This window comes from Petaurus breviceps, unplaced genomic scaffold (assembly GCF_028583685.1).
Source record: "Petaurus breviceps papuanus isolate PSGF00001 unplaced genomic scaffold, PetGlider_PUasm1.0 90775, whole genome shotgun sequence".
Classification (NCBI taxonomy): domain Eukaryota; kingdom Metazoa; phylum Chordata; class Mammalia; order Diprotodontia; family Petauridae; genus Petaurus; species Petaurus breviceps.
Window position 1 is genome coordinate 2,813,340 of NW_027187342.1, and position 15,088 is coordinate 2,828,427.

At 36.2% G+C, this 15,088-nt stretch overlaps 1 protein-coding gene across 2 annotated transcripts in view; it reads right to left on the reverse strand.

Annotated features, from left to right (window-relative positions):
* Positions 1–361: 361 nt before the first annotated feature.
* The window catches only part of GFPT1 (glutamine--fructose-6-phosphate transaminase 1), an 89,349-nt gene continuing 74,622 nt past the window's right edge, over positions 362–15,088 (reverse strand). For both annotated transcript variants that reach the window (XM_069068890.1, XM_069068891.1), the window contains one exon: positions 362–14,780. In XM_069068890.1, coding sequence (XP_068924991.1) covers positions 14,736–14,780 — 45 coding nt within the window. In that variant the 3' untranslated portion in view covers positions 362–14,735. The remainder of the gene's footprint in view (positions 14,781–15,088) is intronic.

Consider the following 15,088-nt stretch of genomic DNA (forward strand, 5'->3'; position numbering starts at 1 on the left):
TGAATGAAGTGAGCAGAACCAGGACAACATTGTACACAGTAACAGCAACATTGTGCAATGATCAACTCAGATTGACTTAACTCTTCTCAGCAATACAATGATTCAAGACAAGTCCAAAAGATTCATTATGGAAAACACTATCCACATCCAGAGAAAGAACTATGGAGTCTGAATGCAGAATGAAGCATACTATTTTCTTTTTGTTGTTGTTGTTGTGGCTTTTCCCTTTTGTTCTGTTTCTTCTTTCACAACATGACTAATTTACATGATTGCACATGTAAAACCTATATCAGATAGCTTGCTGTCTTGGGGAAGGGGGATAGAGGGAGGAGGGAGGGAGAAAAAATTGAAACTTCAAATCTTTTTTTTTTAATGGTTAAAACATTTAATTGGAGAAAATAAAATGCTATGTAACAAAAAAGTCAATTCACTGGTCACTGAACAACAACCTCACATTTAGAGTATCAATAGTAAAATTAAAGCTTATATACAGACTAAAAACTGATTCTTAGCTCCCTCATCCCTATTTCCTACCAATCAGGAACTACACCCCTGCTCTAGGTACCTTCGTACAATCACTACACCCTTACACTTCCATTTTATATTGTCTTCCTTTTTAAGAATGTAAGCTCCTTAAGGGCAGAGAAAGTCTTTTTACTTGTATTTTTATTTCTAACATTGAGAGTGCCTGACACATAGTAAGTGATTAATAAATAATACTTGGTTGACTCTGGACCATCTCTGCAAGAAGAGTGGGAGCGGGAAACAAAACTTTCTTTTCATTTTTCTTTGTTTCATGGGTTGCCAAGTGTTGATCAGAGGGAGCAGAGTGATCTGGGTTGTCTTCAGATAATTGCAAAGTTCCTTTAATGACTCCAAGCTTCCCACAAAAGCAAGTTGTTATTGTTCAATCGATCAGTCACGCAGTCATACCTAACTCTTCGTGACCCCACAGACCATCTATAAACTCTCAAAGTCTATCCAAGTACAAGTTTGTTCTCTCCATGACACTACCATCTCATCCTCTGCCATCCCATTTTCGTAAGAACAACATTCTACCACTGTTGCTGAATGGCAGGAAAACATGTAATACGTCAGTATTTTTTTAATTATCACATGGAAAGCAATGGAAAGGCATGTGGAATGGGCAGGGCATGTGCAGGCTGCAACATACAACCAAGAGACTTCAAAAAGTAGTAAAAATGTCATCAAGGAAAGGAGGGGGGGGAAGGGAAGAAACAAGCCTTTATTAATGGCTACTACATGCTAGGCACTGTGTTAAGGGCTTTTACAATTTGTATCTGATTTGCTGATTTACTCAGTGGCAAACTTATGGGAGAACATGGACAAAAATTAGACAGGATGGGCAGGTTGCAACCTGAAATTCTGGAATATCCAAATCTTTGAAATCAGAGATTCATTTGAGTATTTGAGAGTATCCCCAGTGCCTAACAAACAGCAGGTGCTTGATGAATTGAATTGACAAGAGTTGGTATGTTGGTCTCAAGCCTCTCCCACCTCAAACAGCAGTTAGGAGGAGCAGTAGATAGATCACTGGGCCTGGACTTAGAAAAACCCGAATTCAAATCCAGCTTCAGACACTTACTACGGTACCTATATGACCCTCAGAAAGTCGTTTAAACTGCCTGTTTTCTCAGTTGTAAGCTGGAGGTAACAGCTTATCTTGCAGAACTGTTATGAGGATCAAATTTGATATCTTTAAAGCACTTAGCATAGTGGCTGGTATGTAACAGACACTATATAAATGCTATTATTATTATTGTCATAGGATACTGAATGATAATAATACCTAGCATTCATATAGTGCTGTAAGGTTTGTTATAGGCAGCTAGGTGATAGAACACTACTTGGAGTCAGGAAGACCTCAGTTCAAATCTTGATATTTATTAGCTGGGTAACCCTGGGTAAGTCACTTTAACATCTCTCAGCCTCCATTTCCTCATTTGTAGAGATAATAGCACCAACTTTCCAAGTTTGTCGTGAGGATAAAGTGAGATAAAGCAACTTTACAAACTTTAAAGCACTATATAAATGCTAGTTAATATGTCATCCCATTTGATCTTAATAACCACTGTGGGAGGTGAGTAGTTATTATCCCTATTTTACAGGTGAGGAAACTGAGGCTGTAGGAGGTTAGAGTGTCTTACTGAAGGTTACCCAGCTAGTATCAAAGGCAGAATTTAAATTTGGGTCTTCCTGACTACAAATTCCATAGTTTATATCCTAAAATCTCTTTCAGAATGATATTATTCTACAATATTCTTGATCTCGTATAAAAAAGCACGAGTAAGAGATTTGCATTTGTCCAAGAGACTAATGCATTTCTCAAAGGACTCTTTGCAATTCTCCTATCAACCTTTGGCGTCGCTAATTTGGGGTCATAATCCAAGGGTGGGAATTATGTTGTTGTGTATGTCATATTAAAGCTGAAACACTGGCAAAAACGGACATTAGCTCTCCAGCTTAGGAATGTAGAGAAGAGGAATTTCAGGCACTGAGAGCCAGATCCAGCTGCCAAACCACTGGATAATTTTCCAGCTGCCTTAGTTCTTGAGTGATGAGTTGGCCACCTAATCTGAAAGAATGAACTAATCACTCATAAATTTAGAGATTATAAAGAGGACATAGGATATATGTACGTACATATATGTATATTATATGTGTGTATGTGCACACACACAGGGGGCAGGAGGCAAAATGGGTAAGTCCATTTTATCTACTTCCTATGTTGATATTCAGCCTTCCCTTCTTGAAGCTTCTCATCCAGGCAGAAATAATTTTTACCAGGGAAAATGCTGGTAGGGATTTTTTCTCTCTAGGGTCCTGTCCCATTTCACTACCCCATTTCAATATAAAAAGTGTATTTTCAACTTAAAATTTAATAAGAACCTATGATATACTAATCACTATACTAGGCTCTCCTGGCCTAAAGTCAGATATCTTTGCAAGTTGATAGTGAACAAAGATTACTAAGCAAAAGAGTTGGTGGTCAGAAGAAAAGTTAAGGTCAACAAAAAGTAGCTATAGAGGGTGCTGGTCAGATCAGAAAAGGAAGTCTTCAGGGAATACAAAATGGAGGAAGAAAAAAGATGTCGGGGCAGCCAGGTAGCACAGCGAGTAAGAGCACCGGCTCCAGTGTTGAGAAGACCTGGAGATCGAATCCCGGGCTCAGACACTTAGCACCCACCCAGAAACACCTGGCCGTGTCACCTTAGCAAGTTACTTAACCCCAATTGCTTAGGGGCGGCCAGGTGGCTCAGCAAGTAAGAGCACCAGCTCCAGTGTCGGGATGACCTGGATCAAATCTGGGCTCAGATACTCAGCACCACACCCAGAAATAACTGGTCATGTAACCTTGAGCAAGTTACTTAACCCCGATTGCTTTAAAAAAAAAAAAAAAGATGTCAATTGGAACAATGGAGAAGAATAAAGACCAAGAGAAATTATAGAGGGAGGGGAAAGGAACTCCATAAAGTTTCATTTCCTTGTTTGCTGCTCAGCTCTGGAACTGGGGGCTCAGTGCACAACATATAGGCTTGTAAATTTCTAATGTAATTACTAATTCAGGATTAAACCACAACAGGAAAATAAATGTTACCATCCCAAGAGTAACTCAGTACTAGACTAAGACATTACCCCCACACACACACATAAGATGTTAAAAGGTCAGTTGCTTCTCAGAGACTAAGAATTTGAACAAACTCTCATTGGTTTTCCAAAGAAAGTTTTGTATTTAGTAAATTACAGTGAAAAGTAGATGAGTGAGATTTTATTTTGAGGAGCTAATATCTCTCTAAGCAGCAGCTTTAATTCTGAATAGTTTCTCAACTGCTTCAACACTTTAAGTTATCAAGCATCTGTAGACAAATTGGCTTATGGTTTTTAATGAAGCCAGAGTTGTCAGATTGACGTCTCCATGAGTGCATTGGCTTCGTTCAGCTATTCTAAACCCAAACTGACTAACCACCTTTTATTTGTGCCCTTGAACAGGAGAGACTCAGAGTATGCATGTAATGTCATAAATGCTCTGAGAAGCCCATTATTCTGAGGAACGCAGAATGAGAGAGGAGCTCAGAGACTTGAGGCCAACTTGCCTATTAACAGAAACACCCTAACAACCTCCACAACATCCCTCACAGGTGGTCATCCAGCTGCTACTTACATCACTTATATCCGGTGATTAAAAAAAAAAAACCTCACCTCAACTAACTCACTGGGTCCACTTCTGATCAGGTCTAATTGAAATAGAATCTGATTCTCAGTGATTTCTACATTTCTCTGATTCAATCTCATCTGCTCTCCCTCCCCAAGAAGCTTGAACTCACCTTAAGTCTTTGGCTCTTGTCTCCTCTCCTGAATACAATGGTTTTTGCTTACACACTAAAGAGTCAGATCAGGTCAGTCCTGTCCTGGGATGGCCTCTGTGCAGGCCTCAACAATGTCAAGGGAGCATCACCTTCCGTAAGCTACCTTATCACGGGATCACTTAGCCTTCCATCAGCACATACTCTTAAGGCCTTGTAGATCTAGGTACTTTAAAAAGTTAAAAGCTTTTCATGGCTCCTTCCTCTTTCCAGTCTTCCCAGGTTTTATTCCCCTCCACACCTCACAGTATAGTCACATTGGCCTATTTGCTGCTGTTCACACACAAGATATCTATCTCCCATCTCTGTGCATTTGGACTGGCTGCCCACCTCACCTGGAATGCTCTCCCTCATCACCTCTACCTAATACAATCTTTGTCTTCTTCTGTAAGGCCTTCCCCTCTAAAGTTAACATATACCTAATTTGCATGAATACTGCACATAACTACATATGTATTTATTGCCTCTCCCAGTAGAATATAAGCCTCAAGGCCAACGGCTGTTGGTGCTTTATCTTTGAATCTCACAATGAATCTTAGCAGTGTCCAGCATATACTAAACACTGATTAACTCTTACTCTCAGTACCTTTATTACTTACCTTCATTCATGCTTTATACCTCTTAGCTATTTACTATTCTTTTTTCCTTCCTTTTCTCAGTAGCTTTTCTGCATCTCTATCATAACTGGGAAATTTCAAATCCTGTTACTAATGGTTGATCAGTAAAGTCACCTTTGTAACCAAAATGAAGCACGTTTTGAAATTTTATTTTCAAGTATTTTAGGTGCCAGTGACAATTTCTGTGCAAGAAGTGATAAGACACGAAAGGGACATAGGATAGTGATGAAGGGAGACTACAGAGTGAGAGGCAAAGTGACCCAATGGTGTTACCAATATAAAAAATTTTAAAACCCCTTTGGCATGATGGAAGAGCTTAAGAGTCACAGTTTTAAAGTAACCATTAGACATTTCTCAAGTATGCAGGACTGAGTTGCACAAGATAAAAAGATAAAAACTATCTTCTCTCTCAATTCAGGGGCATTACTTCAGGACAAAGCATCAATCTGCCAAGTGAATACAATTACCACTTAAAAAGCCTAAGCAAAACAAGAATGAAGATCAGCCTCGGTTTTCATTTCCAGTACATGGCTGAAACATTTAGGTGTCCAAAGCCTGGAGTTTATGAAACCTGAGGAATTCATGGACTATCACTATACCTCCCACATCAGCCTCACTCTCTCAACTATCATGGGCCCTGAAAAGTTGGGTGGGTGCTTAACACATAGTCCCAGAGACAAATTTAATTCCTTCAACAAATCCTAACACTAAAGTATTTATCTATGGTCATGTTCTTTTTCCTTTGCTTACTCATTTTTATTTTGTTTTATTTTGTAACCCAGCAAAGTTGAGTATAATCCTGAATGATACAAAAAAAAATATGAACATCTAATGAAATGAAAGACTTTCAGTAATCTGTAACAAAAAGACCAGAACTCACTGGAAAATTCAATATAAAAGATCCAGGAGAAATATGAGGAAAACACTAAAAAATAATTATAAGGCACTCATTATAGTCAAATTGTTTACTTATTACATATATGAAAATGTTACCAGTATTTTAAAAACTATCCCTCATTACTAAAGTAGTTTAAAAGAAAGGTTGGGGCTGAGTTATGCATGATAGGATGATACTAAAAAAAAATTGGGTAGGAAAAGGTAAAAAGGAACAATTATATTATGAAAATTGGGCATGAAAAAAAGAGCTCATACAGGGGAAGCAGGTAGGAGTGGAGGGTTGGTAAGGTTGGAACCTTACTCTTAGCTGGACTGAAGAGGAAACAATGTGTACATCTGGAAAGGTATAGAAGTCTTGAATGTGTATAGAGGTGAGAAAAATGGGGGATAGGCTGGAGGGACTTTTAGAAGGATGTGTAGATTGGGATTTGGGAGGGTGGCAGAGAGGATGAGAGGACTTTCGGAGGGGTGTGTGGATTTGGGTTGAAGGAGGGGATGAGGGTATTCTTGGAGGGGTGAGTCATGGAGTGGGGGAGAAGATAAAGTTACAGGGATAGGACCAAAAGGGGTCAATAAATAAAATAGTGAGTAAAAATAAGATGGAGGAAAATTCACAAATAGTAATCATAACATTTAATGTAAATGGGATGTTTACAGCAGCTCTTTTTATGGTGGCAAAGAACTGGAAAGTGCAGGGATCCCCATCAACTGGGGAATAGCTGAACATGTTGTGGTGTATAGTCGTGATGGAATATTACTGTGCTATAAGAAATGAGCTCAATGATCTTAGAAAAGTATGGAAAGACTTGTACAAAATAATGAAAAGCAAACTGAGCAGAACCAAGAGAACACTGTACACAGTAATAGCAATATTGTAAGAACGATTTTGAGGAACTAAGTCATTTTTGCTAATATAAATACATAAATTAAAAATAAAGGACATATGAAGAGACACTATCTGCATCCAGAAAGAACTCATATAAAGATGTACAGAATAACATACACATACACACACACCTATTTGTGTCTAATGGTAGACATCTCTAGAGTGTGGTAGTAGAGAAAAAAAAAGGTGAAAAAATAGTAATTTAAGTACCATTTTTTGTATACTGGAAAGAAATAGCAAGTTGTACATGGTAGGTTTGTAGTTTTGTGTGCATAATTATCCTTTTCATTGTACCGTGTTATGGAAATGTTTGTTTTCATTGAATTGAATTGAAATTGAAAATAAATTTAAATGAGGGGTAGGGGGAGTGGAAGATAGTGAGAGGAATGGCCTTTTCAAGAAGTCTAGCCACAAAGAGAAGAGACAGAGAATGGAAGAATCAAGTAAAAGGTTTTCAGGTTGGGGAAGACATGGACATGTCTGTAGGCAGTACAGAATGAAGATAACAGGGAGTTATATATATATAAACAGGCAGTAACAGGGAGAGATTAAAGTGAAGTGATAGCCTGGAGATGAGATTACATACTTAAATAACAGTACAGTGGCTATAGTCCTAATTTTAATTGCTATTGAGCTTTAAATTTTACAAAGCCCTTTCCTAACCATAGCTACTAAGTGTGAGAGACAACTATTACTTCAATTAGGCTATTCTGATTCTGAAAGAAATGTGAACCATATTCTAGTCATATTTTTCCCACTCATAATTAAGGATACTTGGGGCAAGTAATGAGTTTTTTCCTTAATATTTACAGTAAGTAAATTTTACAATTAAAAGCTTAAACATAGGTAGCCATGACAACTTAACTCATGACGGCCCTTCTATTCTTCAATTATATATTCACATATACAAGACATATAGAACACAGCTACAAGGTCCATACAATATCCCCAGTTCTGCTTTTTACACTTTGTAATATACTGTATGGGAATTTTACATTTCTTGAAATTCTCTGTATTTTTTTATCATCAGCCTTTAAAAAATGACTAAAGCTGCATGTTAATTCAGTCCCCACTGGGCATTTACATTGGCTTTGGGGTATTTTATTATTTGTATATACACAATTGTGCATTATTATATATTCCATGGACTTAGATACTGACCATTCAATTGTCAAAGCTTTAAGAGCTAATTCAGCCAAAAACCAGTAGCACCTAAGAATTTAGTTCAAATGTTCTTTCCAAAGTCATGTCAATGTACAAAATACAATTAATGGTATTACACTGTCCTTTTAGCCACTTAATATGAATTCAAAGTGCTCTTCTTCTAAAGATCTTTCAATAAGGAAAAGATATCTCCATTTCATGGAATGAAAAGTTGAAAAATAAAAGAGAAATACAGCTACTAGAGACTGCAAAGGAGACAACAGCTATCCTAGAAAAAGAGCCAAGGGCAGCTTTTAAGTTTACATATAGATTCTCTGTATGTAGATTCTTCTCCATTGGCTTGGGCTGTCATGCACCTGAGTGAGGCAAGGGGAAAGGCTAACCTTTTATACTAGGGATTCTTAATCTTCTTTTTTTTGCCTTTTCTAAATTAATTAATTTTTAGTTTTTAACATACATTTCCACAAGATTTTGAGCTCCAAATTTTCTCCCCATCTCTCCCAATTCTTAAGCATTTTTTATCAGGACTCACTTTGGTAACTACCCATGGACCCCCTTCACAGAACAGTGCTTTTAAACGCATAAAATAAAGCACATAAGGTTACAAAAAAAAATAAAAATTATATTGAAATGGTCATCAAAATATTTTTAAGTAGCATACCTCAAGTTAAAAACTTCTACTTCTAACTCTTCTAAAAAGGCAGGCTATGTCAAATGAAATATGGAAAATAGATCCAGGAGAGATAGTTTTAAAATTATTGAACTACCTAAAAGCCATGATCACAAAAAGTGCCTAGACATCATCTTTCAAGAAATTATCAAGGAAAACTGCCCTGATATTCTAGAACCAGAGGATAAAATAGAAATTGAAAGAATCCACCAATTGTCACTTGAAAAAGATCAAAAAGCAAAATAAAAAGGGGGCGGCTAGGTGGTGCAGTGAATAGAGCACCAGCCCTGGAGTCAGGAGGAGCTAAGTTCAAATCTGGCCTCAGACATTTGACACACTTACTAGCCATGTGACTTTGGGCAAGTCACTTAACCCCAATGGCCCTATAAAAAGCAAAAAATAAAAAGATCAAAAAATAAAACTCCTAGGAATATTATAGACAAATTCCAGGGTTCCCAGGTCAAGGAGAAAATACTGCAAGCAGTCAGGAAGAAACAATTCAAGTATTGTGGAAACACAATCAGGGTAACATAAGATCTAGCAGTTTCTATATTAAGGGATCAAAGGGCTTGGAATATGATATTCCAGAGGTCAAAGGAGCTAAGATTAAAACCAGGAATCACCTACCCAGCAAAACTGAGTATAATACTTCTGGGGAAAATATGGGCATTCAATGAAATAGAGGACTTTCAAGCATTCTTGATGAAAAGACGAAAGTTGAACAGAAAATCTGACATTCAAATACAAGAATCAAGAGAAGCATGAAAAGGTAAACAGGAAAGAGAAATCATAACGAACTAATTAAAGTTGAACTGTTTACATTCCTACATGGAAAGGCAATATTTGTAACTCATGAGACTTTTCTCAGTATTAGGATAGGTGAAGGGAATATACATACATATGTATACATATATGTATGTGTGTGAATATGTGTATATGTGTATTATGTATATATAGAGGGCACAGGGTGAGTTGGATATGAAAGGATGATATCTAAAAAATTAAATTAGGAGGTGAAAGACGAATATATTGGGAGAAAGGGACAGATAAAATAGGGTAAATTATCTTACACAAAAGAGGCAAGAGAAAGATGTTACAATGGAGGGGAAAGAGCAGGGAGGTGAAAGGGAATAAGTCAACCTTACTCTCACTGGATTTGGTTTAAGAAGAGAATAACATACATACTCAATTGGGTATAAGACGGGGGGAATGATAGAACAGAGGGCAGATTGGGGGAGGGGATAGTCAGAAGCAAACACTTTTGAAAAGGGACAGAGTGAAAGGAGAAAATGGAATAAATGGGGGGGGATAGGATGGAGGAAAATACAGACAATCTTTCACAATATGCCTACTATGGAAATGTTTTGCATAACTACAACATGTATAACCTATATTGAATTGCTTCTCTTCTCAATGGGGGTGGGTGAGGAGAGAAGGGAGAGAATCTAGAAATCAAAAGTTTTAAAAACAAATGTTTAAAAATTGTTTTTACATGCAATTGAGAAATAAGATATACAGGAAATGGGGTATAGAAATCCATTTTGTCCTACAAGAAAGTAAGGGGGAAGTGGAAGGGGGGGGGAGAGGAGAGATAGGGAAGGATAGAAGAGAGGGCAGACTGGAAGAAAGGGTAATCAGTATGCTAGCCATCTTGAGGTGGGGGTGAGGAGAGAGATAGGGAAAAAATTTGGAACTCAGAATCTTATGGAAATGAATGTTGAAAAAATAAATAAAATTTTAAAAAACAGCAAAAAAAAAGAATACATTAACCCTTTCAAATCATGTTAAGATTTTGTACACTATTAAACATAATTTGTCACTCAAGCTCCACTATAGGATTTAAAGCTGAAAAGGAACAGAGATGCTCTAGTCTACATCCTTCATCTCATAAATGAAACTTAATATCTAGAGAAGGAAAATAACTTAACCAAAGTCACACTGATAGTAATAGACTCAGGTTGCAAATCTGTCTTCAGATTCTAAATCCAGAGATCTTTCTATTACACCATGGCTTGTTAATAAAAATGGTGTTTTAAAAAAAAAAAGCAATATTTTTAATAGTTGCCCCCAAAAGCTTTTATTCTTTAAAATCTTTTAAAATGTTTTATTACTAACAGCAAATTGGATAATTGCCAAGAATGCCTACCACACAGAACCTACAGATTAATAGTTCTGCTCCCCAAATATCTTTAAACCATACAAATAACCAATTCAGCACACATGGCAAGAGTACTTTTTCATCACTGCTATAATAACCATACATTCTAGTAAATAATCCAGATGTGATTTGAAAGGGCAAAAGGCCTATCATAGGATGCAACAACAGGAAGAATTGAGAGCTTATGTTCTACAAATGAACCTCTCTCCCCCTTTGTTTATTTTTCACTTCCTCAAATGAAAGGTGCCAATAAGTTTTGATTATGTTGTTTAGTCAAATATCAGTTCTTTTAAAACACCATCAGTAGAGAGCTTGGGATGAGCGTTCAGAATTGGAAGACTATACTGGGAATCATATTAAACACCAGCAATATTCTTAATATAGTATACAGCCTGTAACACAATTGCAGAAGTATACACTTGTTGACTACCAACAATGTTATTTCCAACTGCAGTTATCAGCGAGTTTTTGGTTAAGCCAGCATACTCCTGGCAATTTAACAAGAAGAACATATAACCAATTGGCTCTAAAAGTGAAACATTCATGTCAAAGAACAAGAAACAAGAAGGTCATTAATAAGTACACTAAGATAAGACAGATACCAAAATATCCATGAAGTATACAATAGCCAAAGGAAGGTGTTGTTTAGGCAGCTCTATGTCTAGCCATTGAAGGGTAAGGAAACCTAATAGGGTACTTTCTATAATGACTCTGATACAACTGGCATGGCAAGATGCTAGATGATTCCAGGATTTCATAACTTATTCTTTAAGACCTGACTTTTTTGATATCAAGTTCACATTCATACAAATTAAATACAAAATCACTGATAACTTTTCGTATATAAACTCTTGGACTACTGTGGTTTTAAATTTATATAACTCTTACAATCACCTTGGTGATCACCTAGAAGGTTATTCTACCTTTCGGATCCCAACATTCATTCTCCCCAAACCACTTCTCTGGTGTATTGAAGACCTTAGTTAAATTTAGAAAGCTAGAGGGAATCACTGAAGGTAGTATAAAGTTAAAATTATCTTTAAATATTACAGGAAAGGTTGATAAGTATTTAAATGTGCTTACTCCATAATCTGTTATATAACCCAATGAATTAAACAATTAAAAGAAAGTGAACTAGTCTAGCCATATTTATAAAACTAGTATACAATAGATTTAACTCCTAAATTTGTGGAAACCCAAAGACTTAGTTTTCTACCTCTCTTCCCTTATTTCAGTCATCATAGATTACTTTAATCACTACCTTTTCAGTAAAATTATGTAATCTGTATCTTAATTTAAAAGGTTACCATCAGAGTAGTACTAATTTCTATAACTGAGTAAAACCTGAGTAAAGATTAATGTAACTATAGGATTTTCTACTATAAGACAAGATTATCTTTTTTTAAAAAATAGCACTTATATTAATTGTACTATCAAAATTATCCATCCCACCTTCATATCAAAATTAAGTGAAAGCTCTTTTTTTTGGCAGGACTTTCATCTGAAATTATTTTAAATTCATGAACATTAGTAGATTACCATTGCTTTGAGAATCTTTTAAGAACAAATTCATAGCCTTTAACTAATCCAATTTTTAAAATGCCTACTTATTTGGTGTTAATGTTCATTTCAATATAAATTTCACTCTACTCCCAAAAACTATAAATTTGTTTTAAGTAAATCATTTCCCCCAAAACAAGCATTCATTAGGCACCCCCTAAGCTCTGGGCATTGTACTAAGGCTGGGGATATAAAGGCAGAATTGAGACAGTTCCTGTTGTTAAGGAGCTTACTTTCAAATCATAAAGTCGCTGATTTCAGAGTATGATCCCTACTATGCTCAATTCATGCATTAACTAACAGTAGGTGTAAAAATGTGTACCACACACATCTCATTTCACGCACTCATTACTCTCCTTTACATTCTTACTGCCTTAGTTCAGGCTTTCTTTATCTCCCACACGGACTTTGCTGGCTCCAGTGTCAGATCCTCTTTCAACTGCCAAACTCATCTTCCTAACATACAAGTCTGATCACATTTCTTCCATGCCCAAAAGCCTTCCTAGTCTCCTCACTTATTGCCTACAAAATAAACTATGATGTCCTTAGCCTAGCCCTCCCCAATCTAGCACCAACATAGCCTGGGACAAACTTTATTCCATACAACTACCTGCAACACACTATATGTCCCAGTCAAATTAAACCTCCTCCTATTCCTCATTTTATCCTGTCCTCTTTCACCTCACTACCCTACCTATAGAATCCCTCAATAAATACCTTTGCCTACAATGATATTCCCAACTCCAAGCTTTCACGTTCACCTTGAATTTCTCAAAAGCCTCCAAGAAAAGTGCTGACCTACATAGGCAGAATGAGGGGTTTCTGACATCAATGAAGTCACTAGTCCAACCTTTACTATCCACCTTCAATTTAAAGTATGTGTCTTCCACCCACCCCACTAGATTTTGAGTTTCCTTGAACAATGGCTTTCATGTTTTATTTGTGTCCTCCAACATCTAGTACAAGATCTTTCTTGTGCAAAATAGTTGCTAAAAATGTTGTTGAAATTAAAATTAACTTCTTAGCAATTTCCATTTCTGGCATTAAACCAGTTGAAGATTATGCAAAATTATTTCTATTTCCTTATTACAAATTTATCTCCCAGGAAATGGATATAGAAAACACAGAGTAAAATCCAAGAAATACTGAATATGATACAATGTAAACAAACCCTCTGCATATGTAAATACAAACGTGGACAGGTTTGTTCAGTCAAGTTTTCTCAGTGCAATTCCATATGAAGTCAAACATAACTAAAGGAACTGCAGTCCCTCTAAATGTTCTTCACCCATGAGCTGCCAAACTGGCACTAAGGAACTCTAAGAGTTTGCACTCACATGTAGTTAGGTCACTACATGAGATTCTTGAGGGGCTAGCAGAAGAGGTTAGTATTGGTGGTAGTTTCATGCTTTCATGGCTAAGAGGTTCCACGTTAGACACAACAGAACTGACAAGATTTGCAAGCATTTGAAAGCATACCTAGTCTGTGTTTTCAATAAACAGTTAAATAAGTAATTCAGTTGCCATGAATACAGGACATCAGTACCACAAAAATTTAAAACCGCTACATTTAGTTGGACAGACAAAAGAAAAGCATCCTTAGTATGTGTGTATTTCATTTCAATGAAAAATACCACAATGTTCTGGATTTCCTATAGGTTACCAAAAACAGATGAGATTTTAGAGATGTACTATGAAAAGTTTACAACTTATTTGACATCATGTTCTGTTTGGGTTAGAAAAACTTGATGTCCTAATAAATAATTTCCTCCTAAATTCTTACTACCGGTAGATAACAATAGGCAACATCTTTGGGAAGTTAAAGGGTTAAATACTAATAAAATTTAGTCAACAAAATTTCCAGTTTACAAGTTTTACAAATAAAAACAAGTTTCAAAATAAAGCAAAGCCACACATCTTTATATCTCCTTTAGTAAAGTCTGAATATAGTTTCCAGGTATTGGCACATATCAACACTGGCTTTGAATAATTCAAAATGCACTATTATCTCATTGGTCTGAATGAATAAAATATGGCACAGGAGACCACCACATAGCCGCCTGAGGAGACACTATTTAATAAAATAAAACCCTCTTCATAGGCCCTAAACTTAAGCCTTAACAATCTTTTAAAGAAAAATGATAGTTTAAGACCTCTTCCTGACAGAGATTTCATTATTCAAAACAAAAACAACAAAAATACATGTTGGAAAATAAGAAATCATTTTCACAAAAAAAAATCAACAACAACCATTAACTAATTAAGTGGAAAAATAATAATAGAGGAAAAATTTGGATTTAATGAAGTAAGGCTAAAAGGGAAAGATTTTAAAGATTAAGTTATCTGATACAAAAAAGACTTCTTTCACTATTATCTCCTCCATTATTTCAGATGTATTTTATTCCACGGTTACAGATTTGGCCAGATTTCTTGGGAAATCAACCTAAAAGGAGAAGGTAAAAATAAAACAAAAAATTAAAAGTTATTTTCTAAAACAGAAATTACACACTGGCTTTTTTCATTGTTATAAACAACTCCCTGAAATTTTTTTTTCTTTTTTAGTTTACATCATTCATTTCCACAAGATTTGGAATTACAAGTTTTCTCTTCCCCATTTTTCCCCTACCCACCACCCCAAAACAGCAATCCCACTGAATGTCCCCTCCCCTAATCTGCTCTCTCCCATATCTTCCCCCATTCCCCCTCTGACTTTCCAGTAGGGTACAGTGGATCTCTATGCTCCAGTGCCTG